At 34.8% G+C, this 23,414-nt stretch overlaps 1 protein-coding gene across 1 annotated transcript; it reads left to right on the top strand.

Annotated features, from left to right (window-relative positions):
- The first annotated feature begins 11,068 nt into the window (after window positions 1-11,068).
- Window positions 11,069-13,741, top strand: LOC126692464 (uncharacterized protein At5g01610-like). The gene is made up of 3 exons (XM_050388073.1): window positions 11,069-11,305; window positions 12,752-12,806; window positions 13,257-13,741. The coding sequence occupies exons 1-3, from the start codon at window positions 11,219-11,221 to the stop codon at window positions 13,625-13,627; spliced, it is 513 nt and encodes a 170-aa protein (XP_050244030.1). The 5' UTR covers window positions 11,069-11,218; the 3' UTR covers window positions 13,628-13,741.
- Window positions 13,742-23,414: the final 9,673 nt, after the last annotated feature.

Below are 23,414 nucleotides of genomic sequence, written 5' to 3'. Positions count from 1 at the left end.
GACCACAAAAATAATCTAAATAAGAACATTTCACACACCGACAAACAACCCCTTTGTAGACTCTCAAGCTCCTCTTTCCCTCTCTCTTAAATGTTTCTCTAAATATAATCTCAACCCCTAACTACTTGCTACCATTGGCAAACAACTCTTATCAACACACCAGCAACCCCCCAATGTACATCAAACAGATTTGTAAGTAAGCTTGCAGCCCCTTTTCTATTCATAATCATTGACTTATGAAACATTGTGAATTCCTTTTCTCACATTTTTTTTTAATGGTTAACAACTCTTTTGTTTCATAACAAACCATTTAATTTAACAATTTCAATATTCAAATGTATAAATGAAACTTAAATCCCGTATGAGGATTAAAATAAGCAACCATATGAATTTGAAAAATATGGTGTTTTTAAAACAATACTTCATTATAATGCTATTTGGAGATTTTATTTATTATTAATTTTGTTGTTGTTGTATGCCTTTTTTGTTGTGGGTTGCATCTCAACAATAAACAAAGCTAGTAATCCAATTACTTGTGGTAAGAATATAAGGGCATGATTGGGCAAGACTAGTAGTTCTTTTTCTTCGAAGTCCAATGTACATGACTTATTTTTGGGAGACACTAAATTTTTTTTTTTTTTTTTTAGAATACTAAATATTTTAACACACACACATACACACGGGGAGAGGGGAAAAGGTTTTAAATATTTTTCATATTGCATGAGATAAGATCTATAATGAAAAAATATATAGTTGAACTTAGTTATACAATTATTAACAATGACTAGACTTTAATACAAGTCTTTTTATACAGTTAGGTAGATTAGATTTATTGATTAAAAATTTAAAATATATTTAGTTTCTCAATAGATAAATATAGAGAGATAGTATTTACTTAGATCCAATATGGGGGATGGCACTCAAAAGCTGTAAATATTCATCAATAGCTAAAATATAGCATTCCATATGAGTGTTGTTACTTATCTTTGAAAAGATCATATCCAAAAACAAACAAACCAAAAAAATATGAAAATTATAAATTATGGCCATTTTCAGAGAAATTTGTTTAGTTTATGAGCTTTTATAATAGGTTTTTGTTTTTGTTTTTGTTTTTTTTTTTTCATAGTTTGTAATGCTCTTCAGAGTATATGCTTAGTTATGTGTGACTTTTAATGAAGTTAAGCATTGCTAGAAAGAATGGTATCATATAGCAGAAAAGATAGTGGAATAAATGAAAGCTCTCAACGAAAGCTACTTATTTGTCTTAATTCGTGAGCGAATTTTGGTTTGGAAGATTCACATATGGATGAATCTGGAAATATTTCATATGAGAATCATATAGCATAGTATAACAGTGGATGAATGCCATGGTTGAGAGAGAAGATACTTTAAAGTTTGATTTGAGAGCTAGAGGATAATAGTGGGTGCATGTCATTTGATAATTGTATCTTTAACCTTAAGCTTCGCAAATCAAATGTACATAACTTAACCTTGACTCTTGAGGCATTCTCATTGTCCATAGTTCAAGGCAAGCTCTGAGTTTTAAATTTTTTAAGACAAAACTTTTTCTCTTGAATGTTGTCATTCATGGTCATTTTATGTCATGTTGAACTTGATATTAGAATCATGTATGAAGCATAGCTCCTACATGCACCTATGGAATGTGGCTTATAGTGTGGCTTATTCGTCTTCTCAAAAAAAGTGAATACTAAGGTCCCTATTCAAGTGGAAGCTAAAGCTTTTTTGTGGGCAATGGAATTGGCAGGTCAAAAGTAGCTTTAAAATGTGCTAATTGAGGGTAATTCCAAAATTTGAGTTGAGGTAGTGACCAATAGATCCAAATTAGTGCACTAGAGAACTGTTAATTTTGTTGTTGAAGTCAGATTGCTATATGCAAGATTTGACCAGCTGGAGTTTAATTTGGGTGTATAGGAATGCTAACAAAGTTACACGTCTTAGCAATATGGTCTTTGTCAAACTCTTTTCCAAGTTATTTTGGTGAAGGGATTGGTCCCTTAGGAAATCTTGTCTTGGCATGACTAATTCTATTTTTACGTTTATTATTCTAAATGTTAATTTCAATTTATTTTTGAATTCATAATCAATAAGCAAACAATATATATATATATATATATATATATATAAAATAGTGATTGTTTTTAAATTTATTGTGCATATGCACGGGGTTACACACTAGTAAAAATAATGAGAAGAAATTCTCAAAATTAATAAGTAATATCTTTCAAATATTTCGGTGTTAGAACATATCTTTTCTTAATAGTTTTGTAATGCTATGTAATCGTGGTTTTAAGATTATCATACATATATATATATATATACCATCCCACCGGTGATTATAATTATATAAGATAAATTGACATGAAAATGTAGTAGTTTATAGTTTCGAATATTTTTTTAATATAAAAAAAGTAATTATTTTATCTTAAGTGACATTATTCAGTAAACCTAATGTATTATATTTATACTCTCCTCTAACATTAGAGTGATTAGATCACACACCTATAAATCCCACACACAAAACCTACTTTTAGTTATGAGGGAGGAGTAGTACACTGCATGTACCTAATAATGTCTCATATCTAACACACAAAGGATTGAATGCATGTACTATATTGTTTTGGAATGTAAATGTTGCTTTAGCATGATTATAATTATATAAGATAAATTGACATGAAAATGTAGAAGTTTATAGTTTTGAATGTTTTTTAATAAAAAATGTAATTATTTTATCTTAAGTGACATTGTTCAGTACAGTACATCTAATGTATTATACTCTCGCCTCATTAGAGTGATCAAATCACACACCCATACCAAAGGCCTTATAGTTGAATTGGCATCTCCTCATGTACAAAGTGCTTGGGGGTCTAGGGAGGAAAGGGTTCGAGTTGCAGGGTTAGCAGCATGTTGTAATTATTTCTCAAAAATAAATAAATAAATAAATCACACACCTATAAATCTCACACGCAAAACCTACCTTTAGTTATGAGGGAGGAGTAGTACATTGCATGTAAGTAATAATGTCTCATATCTCACACAAGGGACGAATGCATGTACTGAATTGTTTTGGAATGTAAATGTTGCTTTAGCATGTGTGTTTCTCATCTTTCCATATCATGTATCTGTTTTTATCCCATGTCCAAAGATAGAACTATTTCCTTCTCTCTCTCTCTCTTACGCATTCGTTTTTCTTCTACCCATCACATGACTGAAAAACCAGTCAAATCTAACTTTGATCATGAGATGAAAATGAAACGCAATTGAGGAATAACGAATTAGTCAGGAGCGAACGTGATTGTAAGTCTGTATTGGTGTAGGGTCCAATTGTAAAAACTAAAAACCTACCCCCACGGTTATCTTGCTTTGTGAGGTGCAACCGACGTAACTTTTTTCGCAACAAATTTCACAATTGTCGAGTTGATCGATCGTGAGTGATGAAGAAAAATTGATTAGCTTATGAAATATTAGTTGTGTCCATCACTCTTCACTTATAGTCGATTAATTTAATAATTGTGAAATTTATTGTGAAAAAAGTCACATCTAGATTTATCAAAAAGACTTGCTTGTACAAGTTGTAAGGATCTTTGTGTCATTTGCTACCCCCGCAATCTCATTCCCAATTTCCCATCCATTCCAAGTGAAATGGTACATTGGTAATTTGGAGCACAAAAAGGCACATATGGCTCACCCGCTACCAAAAAGATTTGCAAATGGGCGATCAAGTTGCTAGAGAAGCATTAAGATAAGGATTTACACTCATTTTATTATGGTTAGACTGAATTGAAGGAAGAAAAATTGGACCAATTCCCTTTCTTTTCTATACATTTTATTTAATTAATTTGTTCTTTTGAAAGTTAGCCAGCGTTTACTCTTACTTCCATGCCCCGCCAAATCAGCCGTGTTTCTATAACAATTTGCTTTCTTTAATTTATAACCTTTCGCTAGCTTTAACGTGACTCACTTTTTCCTGGTCCAAGCACTGAGGGTCAGGGCTAAAAAACTTGGACCCTCAAACCCTGTAGCACATGATGCACAACATGGGCATAGTTCATGCTTGCAGTCTGAGGTCTGGGTCCTACTGATGTATACCTGGATGATATGGACGTTGATGGAGCCATCAAAATGTTCATGCATGACTTCCTTGATCTATGAGTACTCCTTCAAATTCACATTTGTAGTGGACTCAAATGAAAATGATACTATTCTAATTACAATAATTCATAATTGTAAATAGGAAAAAGAATAATGAAAAAAAAAATTACATAATTAACGATACTTTTAAAACTTTTGAAAGTTTAAGATAAGACTTCCGTCCAATGCTATAATGCACTTAGAAGATATCTTATCCATAAAAAATATGCATCCTCCTTTTAACTGAACGTGAGTTTCACACAATTGTAATGGTAAAGCCAATAGACTGTACAAGAACGGACATTTGAGACCAAAAGGTAATAATCTTTAGACATTTATCCTGTCTATGTCACGTATTCCCAAAGTTTTACCCACTCGATAATTTTTTTCTATTTCTTTTCTTTATTTTTTTACCTTGAAACTTCACCCACTTCTTTCAGCTAGATTTGATTCTCTTTTTTTTTTAAAAAACTCCTTATTGTCACCGGCTTCCTTCCACTTGACATTTTAAAAATCTATGACCATAGTGGGGAATTAACAAAACCAATTCAAGGTCTTCCATAGAGCAAACCTTAAATAATCAAGTTGTACTTCAAAAAAACCTTAAACAATCATGCAACTTGCCCGCCGCTTTTGGATTGTTAGCAATATTTTATAATGTCTTTCTTGTTAATTAACAATTAGGATTTCTTATACCCAAAGGTAATCTCCAATAGTAAGCTACTTTTCCTCTCAAAAAAAAAAAAAAAAAAAATAGTAAGCTACTTTTAGCAAGAGTTTAGATCATTTTCATGATTTTCTGTTTCTTTGTTTGTGTTTCAACTCGTGGGGTTGGTATCAAATTTATGGATAGCTATTGTGTTTTCAATATATAAGATGAGAAACAACGTGGGAATCATTTCAGTTTCATCAGACAACAACATAAGGTGAAATTCAAAAGACGTGCATCTATATATGAACACGATGCTAAGCTTTCTAGCTCTGGGTTGTGACGGCAGGGTGTCATTTTCATAAATCGTATAATGGAAAATTACGAGGTAAAAATCTTAACGAAATTGCCTATTGCCCTAGGAGAAAAGCTCGTACAAAGGTTTGATGCAGTTAAAATTAAAGGACAAGAAAGTATTAAGATAGTATCTGCTTATGTGAAAAGGATAAAAAAGGTAGTAAAAGATACATTTTTTTTTTTCGTTTTATGTGAATGCTTGTGTAAATTTCACATCCATTACAAAATGTAAAGAAAGTGAGTAGTTGGTTCAATTCATGTGTTTCGTAATGAATAAATATGATTATAAGTATTTCATGATAGAGTTAGTTGGAAACTCTAAAAAAAATATTAAACCTTGATATGATATATAGTTTTTAAAAAAAAATTGTAAACGATAGTTTTATTAAAATTACTGAATATCAGAAAGTACATGAGTAACAATATCATTAGGGAATATTTTATCTAACCAAACATAGACCTTAACCTATTATTAGAGACATAGCTAAAGCATAAGTAGATAAATTACAATAGTGAGGTACGCTATATAGTGAAAGTGAATTTAGAACCCAATTGATTTATTTTAAGTCCATTAACCAACTTGATTAGTAAATTTAATTATGCAATGGGTTCCAATTCAATTAATCATGCGCACAACTATATAAAAAATAATAAAATATTGCGAAGTGAAAACTCTATTATTGCGTCGTTGCACGGCTGGTGACGTGTAGCACATTAGATGGTAAAAGATATGGCCTGGGTAATGTACTTGGTGGCTTACAGATTTGACATTTGGCATAAACTATGTGGTGAGGCGTTATCCCTCCAATTCCCTCTAATTTTAATAATGTGTCAGTACCTTCGTCTAAATATAGGAAGAAATTGGATGAGATCATTTCCCGGGTTATTGGAATGGGAAAACTTGTGAGGCATGCATGTGGAGACGATAAGAGGGGCCGGCATGGCTCGTGAGTGCTCCTAATCCTATAGCTAGCTAGCGACAAGTGGTAGCGTACTAGCATGTGGGCTAGTTTGTCAGAACACTTTGGCTGCACATGTGAAGGAATTTTAGGATAAGTTTCACAACATTTTGTAGCTCGGACCTCAGATCTTTCAAGTTATGTGATTAATAAGTAGTCTCACGAAGAGATTCGGAAGGTTAACATCTAATACATACAAACCATAGCTCTCGGTTTAGAGGAGAGTTCTTAAACACCACTTTATTTCTATGCAGGGAGATTTGGGTTGTGGCAAGTGAGTTTATGTTCTGTACCGCTCGAACTAGACTGATTAAAGGTGGAATAAACCTGAAATTAGATGGGTTAAAGTTGAATACGGATGGGTCCTCTTTAGGCAATTTGGGTTTGGCTAGTGGAGGGGGCCTTATCCGAGACCATAATAGGGCTTGGATAAAAGACTTCACTTGATCTATTGGGATCTCTATCAGTGTTGATGCAAAGCTATAGGCTCTAAGGGAAGGGTTTATAATGTATACAAATTTGAATTTAGAGGTAGTGGAAATTGAATTAGATGTTAAAATTGTGTTTGGTTGGGTAGCTGAGGAGTATAGTAGCAGTTTATATCATGTTTCTTTTATCTTGGATTGCAGGACTCTCATTAATTAGATTCCTTAAGTGAAAATGAGTCATTACTTCTATGAAGCAAACAAGTGTGCTGATGCCTCGGCCAGAAAAGGTCCAGCTCTAGATCAAGATATTATATATTTTGATAGTCCGTCTGTAGATTTATATTTGCTTTTGTTTTATAACAATATAGGTCTATATTATGAAAGGCGTAGTCATCCAATTTTATTGTTGTTGATTTTGTTCGTTAATGCTATTCTGATTTACCAACCAAAAAAAAAAAAAAAAACATACAAACCATGCTAAACCAGTAGTAAATGCATTGTTATTGGAGGAAGACGCTATTAAAGTAGAACACTAGAAAAGATAAAAGGAATGCAAAAGAGAGCAGGGTCTCATTCATAATCTTAACTCTGATATCATGTAATCAAAAATCAATATTTTATTCTGTATTGCACTCTTAAACTGTACAAAAGGGGTATTTATATACTATAGTACAATAATACGGAAAGTACAATAATATAGATACGTTGTAGACACTAACATTGATATTTCGGATAGACGTTATCTTTGCTATATTCAAGCATTGAAGTACATAACCCAATCAAATGCATTAAGCTAGCTAGCTAGAAAGGCATATATGCTTTCGTGGCTCAAGAGAAACTCAAAAAAGTAAAAAAGAGAGTAAAATATATATGCTGATGCTCCTGTACCAACTACCTAGTGATTCAGCGAACACTATACATTACGTTATCCAATGACTGTGGCAATGTGCAGATATATATGCATGCCTTTGATTCAATGGACTCAGATGCTTCCCCAGATATTACTGGACAGTGTCGTATTCTTGGACCATAGAAACTGATCTTAGAGTCCTCTCCTCTAGTCGATACAGTTGTATATAGGTTGTTTGGTATATATGGCTAAGATTCCAAAACCGTACTGGTTGTTTTCTTTAATTTCTTTCCCATATATGATTATGAATATATGGACACTGACCAATGAAATGACCTCTCATGCAAGCACGGGAAGGCTGTTTAAGCAAAGAATGGACTTATGTTTGCTTTTGTTTTATGACACTGTAGGTTTGTATTATCGGAAGTGTAGGTAAGTAGTTTTCTGAATGTTGTTGTTGTTGATTCTGTTAATATTATCCGGATTTACTAAAAAAAAAGAAAGAATGGATGGCTTAAATAAAAGGATAGATTTTTTCTCAAAATAATAATCCATGTGTGTTAACTGTTAACTATTATATAAACCACATGATTTATTAAATTATTTAACATATCACATGATTATGTGCATAATATAATTTATTGAGTTGTCACTTAATGGATAAGAGGAAACATTGATGTCCTAAAAAAAAATGTTCTTCCCCTATTTCTCTCTCTTCTTTGTTCTACTTTCTAAAACACACGCGTGTTGTTAAGCTTTATTAGAACCACAACATACATTGGATTACATAAATTAATAAGGCATTTTACCTACTAATTAAAATCTCAATCCTGTGGAAGAGAACTCAGGCCTGGAATTCACAAACTATGAAAGAAATAACTCTCTTCTTCTTTTTTTTGTTTTTTTTGTTTTGTTTTGAGAATATAGATAGGAATTCTAGGAAGAATCTAATACCAAACAACTGTGCTTTTTTCAGACCAATACATATAATAGGGAATAGAAAAAAAAAACGTGACATTTTCTTCTAGGAACCTTCTTTTAGTTCCATCACAAAAATACTGTTTGTTTGAAACTTTCAATGTCTTTCGCATTTGATAATGGACGATTCTCTCTTTTTCAAAGCTGTGTTTGAACGTCTTTCATTACAAACCAATAGCTTTTAACCAAACCAAAGTTTTTGTTAATATATATATATATATATATATATAAACTAAAAAAGAAAAGCCTTATAAGATACCTGTGGGGTCCAATAATTGATGGGCCAGGCCCACTTACTGATGGAGAGTTCAAAGGCCTAAGCCGAAAAAGGTCATGGCCCGAGCTCAAGAATAATAAGGCCCAATTGGTCCGGAGAAGCAGCCGAGGACAGTGCAGTCCTCGGCTGACCCAAAGATCCACCAAGAAGAGGGGCAAAACGGTAAAGAGACATGCTTAAAGGGAAATCTAAAATATCTAGGAAAGGCTGTCTTTACCATCTTCCTCATGCATATCTCTGCGCCTAACAGAGCCTTATCCTTTAACTTTATTAACCACTCCCAACAACTTTGGGTTGGGATTGACAGGACAAGTATCAGTCTTGAAAATGTCGACCCTACACGTGGACGAAGGAAAATGAATGCAGACTAGTATAAAAGAAAAAATAAATAATATAGAGGGGGGGGCTGGGACGACTGGCCAAGGAAGAAAAGGCTCCCAGTCTACTTCCAGAGAAAAGGCTCCAAGGGTGAAAGCGCTTAAATCACATATGAACACCACCAGAACCACCACTGGGTAACTAAGGCCTAGCCTTTCGAATCCATTCTCTACAAATGATATTGTTTGGGCCCTTTCACGTGCGAACCCAACTCTACTGCGGTTCGTCGCGAAACGTGTCCCTACAATACCAATACAAAAATTGAAATGCTCCTTTTGGATGGTTTTGAATATTGTTTATAGAGCTTATCATCCTCTACTTTTTCTCTAGTTAATTAAATTAAGAGAGAGAAGCAAAATTAATCTTAAGAACACCACTTTTTCACTACTTATTAAAATGTTAAAGGTGTTTTTTTTTGGTAAATAAGTAAAGGGAGGAAGCGGGGTTCGAAACTTTGAATCTCAAACATCACACACCATAGAGGGCGTTGAAGCCTCTAGACTAATGCTTGAACTCCTTATTGAGATAGAACAAGATTCCTTTCAATTTCACTGGAAAAATAAGTGAGTTCATTTTATAATTAAGATTTTATTTATTAGATGTCCACGAAAATGAGAGAATTAATATCATAATTAAGATTTTATTTATCGAGTTTTCATGTCATTTAAAATTATAAATGATGTGCTATGAATATCACATTTTTTTATTCGTAATAATTGATCTAAACTATGAAATGCATCAATATCAAAAGGAGAAGAGCATTTTTTTTTCAATAGATGTGTTAATTAAATTTTTTTTTAATACATATGATATAAATTGAACCTATGACATTAATTTCATATGATTGCTTCATCTTCAAACCAAGACACTTAAATCGTTTGTTTTTTTTTTTTTAAAGAAATTATAAATGGATTTTTTTAATATAAATAAGATATGAACTTAGATATTTTATTTGAGGACAATAGACTTTAGGTTGAGATACTTAAAAATCTACATTATAAGGCTAAGTTGCTGTTAAGTTGCTTTTATACCGACTTGTCATTTAACTATTTTTATTATTCCCTAATTACAACGTATCATATTAATTCAACCATTATAAAAATAAAATAAAAATTGTATCTGTGGGGCCCAATAATTTATGGGCCAGGCCCACTTATTCATGGGGAGCCCTAAGGCCCAAGCCGAAGAAGGCTATAGTCCAAACTCAATAATGTAAAGCACAAAATGGCCCAGAGAAGCAGCCGAGGACAGTCCAGTCCTCGGCTGACCCAAAGCTCCACCGAGAAGAGGGGCAAAAACGATATAGGGACAAGCTTGAAAGAAAATCTAAAATATTTAGGAAAGACTGCCCTTACTATCTTCCCCATACACGGCTCTGCACCTAACAGAGCCGTATTCTTTAGCTTTATCAACCACTCCCAACGACTTTGGTCTTGGACTGACGGGACAAGTATCAGTCTTGGAAAGGTCGACCCTACACGTGGACAAAGGAAAGCGAATGCAGGCTAGTATAAAAGAAAAAATAAGTAATCTAGAGAAGAGATCGGAAAAAATGGCCAAAAAAGGAGAGCCTCCCAATCTAACTCTTGGAGACCGACTCCAAGGGCGAAGACACCCTAACCATGCATGAACACCATAAAGAACCCACCGCAGGGTACCCAAGGCCTAGCCTTTCAAACCCACTCTCTACAAATGATATTGTCTGGGCCCTTTCACGTGCGAGCCCAACACTGTTGTGGTTCGTTGCGGATCGTGTCCTAACAGTATCCTAAAATTTATTTAAGACAACAATAAAAACAAAACAAAACATCATCATCATAAAATTATTATTATTATTATTATTATTATTATTATTATTATCATTAAGTAGATAAGAGTTGCACCAAAAATTATATCCTCTTTCTCTCCCTTGTTGTAATAATTGAGTTAGTATTATTATGGAAAAAAAAAAAATTCGTGTTGGATAAATAGAAAAAAATGACAATTTCGACGTGGCATTATATGATTGGCCAAGACATTCATCATTTGGAAGAGAAAAACAAGCGGTGATAATTTCTGACCAGTCCGCGCAGAAAATACAACGACACGACCTCTCTCTCTCTCTCTCTCTAGAAATTTTCCTTCCCTCTTAAGCAAAAAAAAAAAGAGGAGAGAGAGAGAGATCAGAAAAATCGAGCAGCTCAAATCAACGCCATGGATCAGATATTGAACAAGGTCGGCTCGTACTGGTTCAGCCAGAGAGCTAACAAGGAGATCAACTCCGTCGGTGATGATATCAACGTGAGCTCTCTCTCTCTCTCTCTCTCTCTCTCTCTCTATGAATTGAATTTGTGATTTTGTTTTAAATTTCTGTTATAATATCGATCTGCTTGAAGAAATGTTAATTAAATTAGGGTTTTTAATGATTTCTGTATAGGGAAATGGTTTGGTAGTTTGAATTTGATACTTAACACTAGATTTTAATTTATGGGATAGTAATTCAAATAACCTAAATTTGTAGATCAATGTGATTTATCACATTTTTGGTAACCTCTATGCACAAATTGTTCAGTCTAGCTACATGTTTCTAACATTTAGGTCAATTTTTATACTAATGTAATATTGCTGGAAGATGGGTATTTTTTTTTTAATAATAAAAAAATTATAATTTTTATGTATTAAATTTTTAAATAAATAAGGAAATAAAAATTGGATTAAGATTCCATTCCATTCATTGTGAAATGAGTTGATTGGATTTTGCCACGTTGGCTGTAATAGATACCGAGGCAGTGTTAGTCAATGTTTGTTTAAATGCTGATGATGGGGCAAAATCTGATCCACTCGTTTCACGACGGAGATGGATAGGATTTCAAGAACGTCATGTTCTCGAGTTACCCTAAGAATGCTAGAGGATTTTAATCTGATGTCTACAGGTGTTTACTTGTAGCAATGGGATGTTGGATGAGGCATTAGTTGTGGGGTTTTTGTAAATGAGTGTTTACATTTACATAGTAGTTAAGATCCTGGGGTTTCTTTCCTTGTTTTGTTGTGCAATGTGCTTCGCCTTCGTGTACCACTTGGCAAAAGTTTCGAAATTAGGTGTGGGACTGAAATGAAGTGAATGAATCACTCTAATTTTATCGTTTCCTTTCATATTATATTGTTTTACGAGCAGTGCTCTGGTGATCTTCTTGGTGCACCATTGGCTGATGAAGGTCCCAGTCAGATGCATCCATGTGCTTAGGAATGCAATGTGCTTAATTCTTTTTCATTTTCATATAGACAAATACAGCTTTGTTTCTATATATGAAATTCATTCTGGATATGATCATTGCTTGTTTTCTTGAGAAATTAAAAAATAAATCAGTTTGTGAAAATAATAGAGAATGACTATAATGCACCAAACATGAGAAGTAAAAGATACAGAAGTTTCCATGAGCCAAGGTTGAGCTTCAATCTTTCTGTGTCTCTCTCGGTTCAATCTAAGCTTTTATTTCTAAGTTTCAATTAAACATACTGATGAAAAAAAGTTTCAGTTAAACAAAATTTCATATCCATGGGCGATGCCAGCATCAACTTTGGTAAAATGTTTAACTGGATTAGCTTGAAAAAAGATTTGTTTACATGCACCAATGATGCATGTTAAGACATGGCCAAGCACATACAGCTTCTTATTTTGCACCCTACTGTTGTTGCTTGATTTATTTGAGGTATACTTCTTACTGACATTTTTTCTACTGCCATCAGTCTCTGTCGACCAGTATTGAAGGAGGTACAAAATGGTTGGTTAATAAACTCAAAGGTTTGTGCTCTGTACATCATTTGCACTCTTTTATTCCTTTGTATGTAAAAGATATATACTTTTCTTATTCTATAAATTTACTCTATGAATATTGTTGATTTTGCTACAACATGAAGATTGGTGTTTCAGTTGTCACTTACAACATGATTTATTTTGTGTCTAAGCCAAGGCTTTCATATTCTCTAATTCTTTTAAAGTCTCCGTAGACAAACTAGATTCCCTTTCTTGGTAATTCTTAATGTTTTTAGAACATCAAAGAAGAGCAGTGTGATATCAGATTTGATGTTGATGAAATTCAGGAGGTAAGATTAGGATTTAGGATATACGAGAATGCATTCTTCACTGCTGTGCTAGGGACTTTATAAAACAGAATTTTTACTTCCTAAAACCCACTCTGCATTTAACATTGCCATACATTCCTCTAATCTGTTGTCAATATTTTCTGTGCAGGAAAAATGCAAAAGCCATTGCCAGAACTGTTAAAGGAGTATGACATGGCTGTAGGGATCTTCCCTCGTGATGCTACAAACTATGAGTTCACTGAAGCAACAGGGAAGCTTATAGTCTACATACCTGCGGTCTGTGAAGTGGGCTACAAAGACTCATCTGTGTTACGTTTTTCCACCATCGTTTCCGGGTATCTGGAAAAAGGAAAGCTAACAGACATAGATGGGATTAAGACAAAGGTGATGATATGGGTAAAAGTGACCGCTATTTCATCTGATGGATCAAAGCTACATTTCACAGCCGGTATGAAGAAAAGCAGGAGTAGAGAGGCTTATGAGGTTCTTAGAGATGGTGTAACTATAGATAAGTTCTAAAGCAGAACATGCTTGTGTGTAATATGTTCATATGCTGTGGCTGTATTTCATGCCTCTCTCATTGTAAGGACGAAGACCTGTTGAATCAAACCATAAATGTTTCCTCCTGTGGTAGTTGAATGGCTGTGATGCAGTGGATATTTTATTTATTGTGTAAAATGTAGTGTGCGTTTGGATACCGTTTATTTTACTGAAAACTGAAAACTGAAAACAATAAAAAATCATTTTTTGGTTACTATTCACTTTTAAAATTACTGTTCACATGCCTATTTGTACTGTTCATGGTGCAATAGACGCTGGTTTAAAAAAAAAAAAAAATGCCTGAAAAGCGGACGCGCAAAATAAACAAACACAAATTTTATGTTTTCTTTGTGCGTTTTTATTCTGTGAGACAAGGCTAATTCAGAATAGGTCAAGGCAGTGAGGGGGTAGCATTTCTTTTAAGCACTAGGTGAAAGGTGATGGTCTTTTCAACCCCTGCAAGACTGCCACCAATATGAACTTGAACCCGATGAACAGCACGAGCTACATTTGACAAACATTTTTTGGTTTGGGTAGTGATTATTACACACTTGTTAATGCATATTCATTATACACACATGGTCACGGCTGAAATCGTGTATTGAAAACATGATTTCAAAGAGTGTATACATAGTGTGTAATATCGAGTGTGTAACAAGATTTTCTCATATTATTTTTTTTTGTGACTTGTGACGATTTTAATTGTAATTTGGACTTTTTATTTATTCTTTATATTCTTTTTCTTCTAGTTTTCCTTTTGGGTCCATTGGTGGACTAGCATTAAAAATTCATATAATCTATATCTATATATATATATATATATATATATCTAAAAGTTGAGATATAAAATTTAATGTTGTTGTACTCCTATTGAGCCACCTCATCAGCCACCTCATACTTAAAAAAAAAATTCTTTATGATTTTCCTTTATGATTTTTCTATTTTATTTTATATAAAATAATTGGATATAGTTAATGGAAAAACCTGTTAATGCACTCCCTTACTATTCAACATGTTACTATTCATTTGTTTTAAATGCAAATATTTGATTATTCAGCTACTCAAATTGATTTCAACTTTTTATTTTCTTCTTTCTAATTTTAAGTAATTGTTAAAATTGAATAATTCATTATCATTTTAGTGGATATATGCACATGTTTAATATTCATTACAAATGTTAATACATAATTTTTTTTTTTAAAAAAAATAGAAATTTGAGTTTATATTAAAACAAAATATATGTGGCTACGAATTTGAATGTGCCTACCAATGGCCTTTTACTGAACAGAGATGTATTTATAATGTTTTTAGCTTCATATACTTCTTTGGTAATGTGAATTTGAGAAATAGGAAATGGTAGACAAAGGATGTATGGTCTTTCATAATCCCCTATGTCTTGAAGAAACTTGGGGGCCTATTAGTCTCCCTTCTACTAAAATTTTGTATAGAAAGCCTTTTGCTATAAATTCCTTGACTTTTTTTGCTATAAGTTTCTTGACTTTTTGTTATTTTGTAATCGCTCTATAGTCTATACTGTGTCAAAAAGTGAATAATTTTTTTTATTTTATTTGTAGAGTATCAAAAAAGTAAAAAAAATTAAGTGTAGTAATTTTGTATTGTTTCAGCCCATGTGTTTGGTAAAATTTCTTTTAGGAATCTTATGTGTTTTTCTCAAATTTATTTGTTATTTGTTATTTTGGTAATTTTATTACAAATAATTAGCATCTCCACCATCAAATTTTTAGTTAATCTGAACTTTTTTTGGTAAGCTTATACTTTGCTTAGTTGATCATTTTTATCGAAAATGACAAAAATAAAATAGGATAAAATATAATTTACTTTATAGCATCATTATGCTATTAATGTTTTTATGTATAGATACTTAAGGAACTTTTTCTTTTTGCATTTTATTTTATTTTATATTTCCACTTTATGATATATGATTTATTGATAATGATCTATTGCATAGTTATCTTTATTTACTTTTTCACTTAGTTTCAATTGTGAGGAAGATAGAGACGTGGATCTATGTTTTGAAGAAAAATAGGGTAAAATGCAAAATTGACCCTCTAAATTTCTTCAAATTTTATTTCAGTCCTCTAATTTTGCCTTTGTTCATTTCAGTCCTAGAACTTTTAAGTTTATTCAATTAAGGCTTTTCCATCAACTTTTGTTATATATTGTGGTTAATTTTTCAATTTTATAAATTTTTCTTCAAATTTTTTAAATTAAAAAAATTCAATTAATGATTGAAAAATATCTTCTAGATTTTTTTTTTTCAAAAAATTTTAACAAAAGTTAAAGAAAATTGTAAGGACTAGATTTGGTTCCTTAGCCCAAAAGGTGAATGGATTTTGGCCCAAAAAGCCCAAAACAATGAATTTGTAGAGAATGAGTTAGAAAACTGGTTTTTAATGAATCAGACAAATGTTGTGAAATTTTAAAATACTCGCAAGTGTACGAACTGTACCAAAGTATAGTTGGACAAGAACGAGGGCAAACCCACAAGGACTTGTATGAATGTAGGAAAATTGATTAAACCTTTACCAAACTAATCCTAATCTAGTTTAATAAAAACTGTTTTTTTTTTTTTTGCAATTAAATATACTAAACAAATAATAAAGTTAAGCAAATAGTTAAACTAAGCAAAAGATATAAAACAAGAAAAAGATGTAAACAATCAAGAGAAAGGAATTAAGGTTTTGGAATCCGCCTTGTAAATCATATCAGCATATATTTATGATCATTAATTTTTCCCAACCACTGCATGATAATCTAGAAATCAATCTTGTTATCATGGAAAATATCATCATTAAAATCCTTATTTTTAAAAATCAAAAGCATGTTCTTCTTCGCTTCTTAAGTAGAAAATCAAATCATCAATTGTATCTGTAGCCAAACAAATCACAAGATATATCAAATTCTAAAAATCAAATCATAAATTGTATCCATTGACAGACAAATCACAAGTGATATCCAATTTTATAATCAAGAATTAATAAACCAAGCATTCAATTAATTAAGAAAAATCCTAAATCATGAGAAAAACATGATTGAACTCATATCTGGAATTCCATCTTAGTCAATTGATATAAAGCAAGAACAATTTAAATCATTAAAGAACAACTATTGTGGGAAAAATCAAATCACATAAATATTATTGATAATCGTTAACAAGGTTTCATCCTCAACCCTAATTATAAATTTAGCTACTCATAGTAATTGAAAGAAAACACAAAAATAAAATACTAAACATTAAATTAGACAAATAAAATAAAACTAACTGTTATAGAAGAAAACCAAAGAAGTAGCCGCACTCTCTATACATTCAGCCTCCCTGAATTTTGCCCTAAAGAGCCCTTAAATAGGTCAAGTAATCCTATTATAAGTTGAATTCCCGTTTGGAGAAAATCCCAGATTTTTAGGCTTCACTTAACCGACAGTTTTGGCCCATTTAACGTCATAATTTGGACTTTTGGTAAACTACAAAGTTATAGCCCTTTAAGTTATCGTTCCAGCCCAACTTTAATCATCTCGATTGGACATCTGAGCCGAAAGTTATGCCAAAAATACTAACTGATGTGCAGTCTGGAATCCTAATCCGAATTGGACTTGGATTTGGCGCAAATTTCCTTTGATTCCTTACTCCAATTGGACTTAAATTTAATTGGGTTGGTCTTTTCTTGAATTCATGCATGGCTGGATGTAAGTTGGCTTGATTCAATTGGCCTAGCCCCACTTTGCATGTAAAACCCTTGTTACCTACAACACAAACATATTATATAATCAGTCACAAAATAACATAAAAGTAAGGCTAAATATGTAGATATGTGAGTACTTTATTGTATATATTTCATGCACATCAACAAACATTAAAGTAGATCCAGATGACAAGTGAATGAAATTAGACAGATTTATGCTGAAAAAAATCGTCATCGGCACAGTCCGAGGAGATCAGTTCTTATATATTTCTTTTAGGTTTGATTACAAAGTTAGTTCTTGATTGCTATAGTGTTTCTCTCTTGATTTCTCGATCTGCTTTTTTGTTTGCTCCCCCTTCTTTTATACCCTTTTCCCTTTTCATCTCTACCCTCCACATGCAGGCCAGATTAGTTGATCTTGATACTTATCCCATTAGCCCCTTCCCAAAGTTTTTAAGTAGTAACTGTAAGGCTGAAGGCTACTGTTCAGGTATCACCTCCACATAAATGCGGCCAGAGAGTTAGTTACAGAGCATTTAATGCGGTGGTAGCAGCTTTCTCCTTAAATATTTTATGACTACTTCTTGTCTGATGTCTCTGCAATGCTTATCCGTCCCAACAGAATTTCCTGGAAAATTACCCTAGTCGATAGACTACCTCTTAGGACCTTGGCTTTGTCTAGCCAAGGATGCATTTATCCTCAGCCCACCTTCTTAAGCCATTATGACCAAAACTAACCTTTTTATTTAGTAACACAGTCTCTTCTGACAAAGATTTCTCCTCCTCGGACAAACCCTTGTCCTTGACTTGGGCCCTGGGCCCAATATAAAAATAGATAATGAACTCTTGAGCCAAAGATCCCTACAATAGTCCCTCGAGATTCTCCTATCTGGCTCCTCTGGAAGAAAGGAGGATTTCAATGTCACTATATTAGCTTTGTGCTCATTTTGTCCTACCTTTGCTTATGAAGACGCCTTTTTAACTGCCCAAGACACGCCTTTGGTGCTGCAGCATTTGAGACGCGTCTTCATTAAATTCTTACGACTCCCTGTCTCCCACGTTCTACGGCGTGATGCAAATCTAACGATTGAGGGCTTCGTTAGGAATCGAGCGAGAATTTTCCTGCTCTCAACTCTTTCCTTGGTATAAATACCTCTCAAATCAATCATTCACCTTATTTTAACATTCATTTCGTTCTTACGCACATACACTGAATTTGCAGACCTTCCCAACTTACTCGTGCCTCTACAAATACCAAAAAGTCTGTCTGAGGACACTTTCCTTATTTCTGTAAGTCTTCATAAGTCTTTACGCTTTTCTTTTCCATATATTTTTTCTATTCTTGGTACTTGTGCTCTCCTCGGCTCTATTTTCTCCTCTCAATCCTTTTAGTTTTCTTCAAACACCTCTAGAAATGGGTAGATTTAAGAGTTTGTAGACTCTGAGGAGAGGATAGAGAACATTAGGGCTCAGTATAGGATCCCTCCAAGAGTAGGCATTAGGTACTGTAAGGAGGGATAGTGGCATGAAGATAGACAAGAGGGAAAGGTAGTGATCCCAATGATTGCCTTTATAGAAAAAGGGATGAAAATCCCCATGGGTGGAGTCACTAAAGACTACCTTAGAGCTCATAGGTTGGCTCCTACTCAATGTGCCCCTAATATGTTTAGGATCTTAGGTTCTATAGATGCCTTTAATGAAAAAATGGGTTTAGGTTTAACCCACCACGATGTCAACTGGGTCTATAACCTTCACAAGTTAAAAGGGCATGGGTACTACTTGAAATCAAGGCACCCTGAGGTTAGGCTTATCCAATGCCATCCCGAATCCAACAAGGGGCTGAAAAAAGATTTTTTGATTATGTCAGGGGAGTGGCATGATGGCCTCCCCTGCCCGACGAAAGAGGGGCAACCAGGTGGGGCTTTAGGCGTAGGAAGATTATTTTAATTAACTTGTTCCCTTTCATTTGTACCGTTCTTGATTCTAACAGCTTTTTATTTCTTTGATGATTTTGCAAATAGACATGCTACCGAGCCGAACTTCAACCCGGTTAACAAGGATAACCTAGACAAAATCCTTAAAGCTGAGGTGTTTGTGAACAAAGACGGTCAATTACGAGCGGCTCACTTGATCCTAGGATACACGCCGATCTCGTCCAGTTTTTAGGCACCTAAATGCGTCATAAAGGCTAAAGACTCTCGTCTTTATCGAATAAGTGTAGTTGTCCTTGGTTTTCTCCTCCCTGAAGGTGTTCCTGTTCCAGAAGGCACCCTCACCACTCAACACATGTCTGGTGAAGTTGCTTCCTCTCAACCTTCCAGTAAGGAAGAAGACGAGGAAGAAGACGAGGAAGAAGAAAGGCAGAAGGAGGTAGTGGACATCTCAGACTTAGACGACCTTTACGAGTTTTTTAACCAGCCCTTGTCCCTTGAGACATCAACTGGTGACCTCGGCCAGTTTTTTCAGCCTCAATCTAGTCACCTCAAAGGAGTTACACTCTTATCAAATGAGATGGGGATCTAAAGGAAGCAGAGGTCAACTTTCCAAGAGTTATTAGTGTCTCAGCCAGGGAGAGATGCTCCTGGGAAAGCTCCTCAGACTAGGCTCCCCATTCCTCCATCCGTTTAACCCTTCCAAGTTGATCCAACCGACCACAAAAGGAAAAGGGAGGAGAAAGGGAAAGAGGTGGTAGAGGTTGGGAAGAACTAACCTCCCCAGGAGACTGAGCCCCAAAGGGGGGCCAAGCAGCCTAGGGTGATGCAGACAAGGTCAACCACTGAGGGAGACAAAAGGGTTGACCACTGAGATGCAGTCCCTGTCTGGGCCCCACATATGGAGTTGGATGGAGCTCCCCTTCTTAATAATGCCTCCATCCAAGATTTCCAGCGGGGCACAGCTGGGTACGTAGCAAATGCGGTGGAACAATCCCTGCTACTGCCCAGAGATATGGCTGATCTCAGATCAATGAGGCAGCACGAAGTCTTTCTCGGACTGAAGAGGGATTTGGCCATGGTAAGCTTTTTAAGTTAAGTCTTTTTCTTTTTTCTTTTTGTAATTTTTTTTTATCTAACTATACTCTTCTTCCTTTCCAGGCCATCCAAGCCACCTTCAAGGCCGAGGAGATAGTGAACTACTCCCATCCTAAAATGAAAGAGAAAGAAGGGAGGAGGATAGCAACCGTGGATGCCTTCCACGTGGCTGAAAAAAGCAGCAAAGAGCTGAAGAGCAAGCTACTGGAAGAGGAGAAAGAAAGAAAAAGTGCCACTGCTGCTCTAGATAATGTGGAACGGCAAGCCGAGGGCCAAAGGGTACTTCTTCGAAACATTGAGGACTAGCTGGCTGCCTTCAAGGAGCAAATCATTGCCCTGAAGAAAAAACTGGAGGAGGTCGAAAAGGCCAAGGATGAAGTTGAGAAGGCCAAAGAGGAGGCAGAGAAGGCTCGAGAGGAGGCAGAGCAGCACAAATATGACGTTGGAGTGGCTGACACTGAGGAAGCCCTTAGGGCTGAGGTCCTAGGGGTATGTAGGATTTACTGTGCTTAGGTATGGGATGAAGCCCTCAACCAAGTTGGGGTTGAGGCTTCTTTTGTACTTAGGAAGGCAGAAAGTATCTACTACCCCCCAGCCATACGCCCTTCAGGCTCTTCGGGTTCTAAGGCTGACTTGGTGTGCCCAGATGCAGGTGAAAGTTAAGGTAACCCACCCAAAGCCCCTCTTGCTATCAATACTTCTTCCAAGGAGGCAGAGCAGGCCGAGGACACTGCAAAGTTAGGGGATATCAATGAAGGAGTAGTCCAAGGTGCTGACCTACCTCCAGTTGCCCCAAAAGACCTCTCCAAGGAAAAAGAAGCTTCTCAAGGCATGGAATTAGTGTTGGTCACTCTCCCCATACCCTAGAAAGAGGACCCCAAAGCCAAGACCCAAGTGTCCACCACGGCAACAACTGCCCAACCTCTCAAGAATCCAAAAGATAAACTTATAATAAAAATGAAGTAATAGGTTGTCTCTTTTTTTTTTCTTTTTCTTTTTTTTTTTGAGTTTTGTACTTATGTCAAGCTTTTGTAGTCTCCTTGCCTTTTTCAGAGGCCCAATATTAATGAAAATTGCAAATCTTTCCTTTATGATTTTGATGTTGATACTGACCCAAGTTTAACCTTTGCTTGCTTTAACATTTGAGAAAAAAGGTAATAATAAGGCATATCTTGAATTACTGATCTGCATAAGTGGCAGTATAATTCTCATATACCGCACGATTAGTAGCCAAACATGTTCAATTTACAAAGTTCTCCATCTCAGTAAAGTATGATTTTAACTTCGAGGAAACACACAGTAATATAATCTGCATTCAGGTTTAAACTTACTTTACTCCCTACATATTAGTAAGTTTTAAAATAGCAAAGGGACAATAAATTCTTAAACAAATACAGGTAAGCCTGTAAATGCTTTAAGTGATGCTCGTAAACATCCACTTAAATTTGTTGCTACAATAGAGATCTTTGCTGTTGGGAGTAGCTGATCATATTTGACATTTAAGTAATCAATAAGAAGTACTTATTTTACTTTAAGTATGTAATACACAAAGTCTGAGATAAACTAAGGTTTTGCCTTGTCACTAGTAAAAAATGATAGGAAGTGTCAATGATTAAAGGACATCAATTTACCCAAGATATGTGGTCCGAGGATCCAGGCATGACCAAGGTTCTATTTGATACTTAGATAGATGTCAGGGTGTATTAATTTATCCAAAGTATGTGGTCCAAGGAGCCAAGCATAGCTAAGGTTCTGTTTAATACTTAGAACAATGATTAAAAGATATCAATTTATCCAAAGTATGTGGTCCGAGGAGCCAGACATGACCAATGTTCTGTTTGATACTTAAATAGATGTCAAGGAGTATTAATTTCCCCAAAGTATGTGGCCCGAGGAGCCAGGCATAGCTGAGATTCTGTTTAATACTTAATACAATGATTAAAAGATATCAATTTACCTAAGGTATGTGGTTCGAGGAGTCAGGCATGACCAAGATTCTGTTCGATACTTAGATAGACGTGAAGGAGTATTAATTTTCCCAAAGTATGTGGCCCGAGGAGCCAAGCATAACTGAGGTTCTATTTAATACTTAATACAATGATTAAAATATATCAATTTATCCAAAGTATGTGGCCCAAGGAGTCAAACATGACCAAGATTTTGTTTGATACTTAGATAGATGTCAAGGAATATTAATTTTCCCAAAGCATATGGTCCAAGAAGCCAGGCATAGCTAAGGTTCTGTTTAATACTTAGTACTATGATTAAAATATATCAATTTACCCAAGGTATGTGGTCCAAGGAGCCAGGCATGACCAAGAATCTATTTGATACTTAGATAGATGTCAAAGAGTATTAATTTCCCCAAAGCATGTAATTCAAGGAGTCAGACATAGTTGAGGTTCTATTTGATACTCAGTACAATGATAGTAAAAACTCATGACACGCAATATAACAAACCCAAATAGGGTGAAGAAAGCCTTCATTAATAATAATATCTTCTAAGGTTATGTACATTCTAGGGGCGTGGTACAGCCCTTTCCTCTAGATCTTCCAGATAATATGCACCTATTTCAGCTACCGATGTTATACGATATAGTCCTTCCCAGTTGGGTCTCAATTTTCCCTATGTTAGGTTCTTAGCAGTTCCTAAAACCTTTCTTAAGACCAAGTTTCCAAGTACCAGTGGCCTTAGCTTTATGTTGGCATCATACCCTTACTTGAGCTTATGTTGATAGTAAGCCAATTGGACCATGACATTTTCTCTCCGTTCTTCAATTAAGTCTAAGCTCTTCTCTAATAGCCCATCGTTGCTGCTTGAAGTGAAGGAACTCGTTTTCAGCGTGGGGAACCCAGTCTCTAGAGGAACGACAGCCTTGGCCCCATAAGTCATTGAAAATGGGGTCTCCCCAGTGGATTTACGAGGAGTAATCCGATAAGTCCAAAGGACATATGTCAACTCTTCCACCCATTTTCCCTTTGCGGCGTCCAATCTCTTTTTAAGTCCACTCACTATGACCTTATTAATGGCCTTGG

This window comes from Quercus robur, chromosome 7 (genome assembly GCF_932294415.1).
Source record: "Quercus robur chromosome 7, dhQueRobu3.1, whole genome shotgun sequence".
In the NCBI taxonomy this organism is placed as follows: Eukaryota; Viridiplantae; Streptophyta; class Magnoliopsida; order Fagales; family Fagaceae; genus Quercus; species Quercus robur.
This window is presented reverse-complemented; position numbering and strand designations above follow the sequence as displayed.

Excerpts from the sequence above, each read along its gene's own strand:
- LOC126692464 (XM_050388073.1), top strand. The coding sequence starts at position 11,219 with ATGGATCAGATATTGAACAAGGTCGGCTCGTACTGGTTCAGCCAGAGA. Across the intron at positions 11,306-12,751 it reads CCGTCGGTGATGATATCAAC|TCTCTGTCGACCAGTATTGA; the intron begins GTGAGCTCTCTC and ends TACTGCCATCAG. Across the intron at positions 12,807-13,256 it reads GTTGGTTAATAAACTCAAAG|GAAAAATGCAAAAGCCATTG; the intron begins GTTTGTGCTCTG and ends TTTTCTGTGCAG.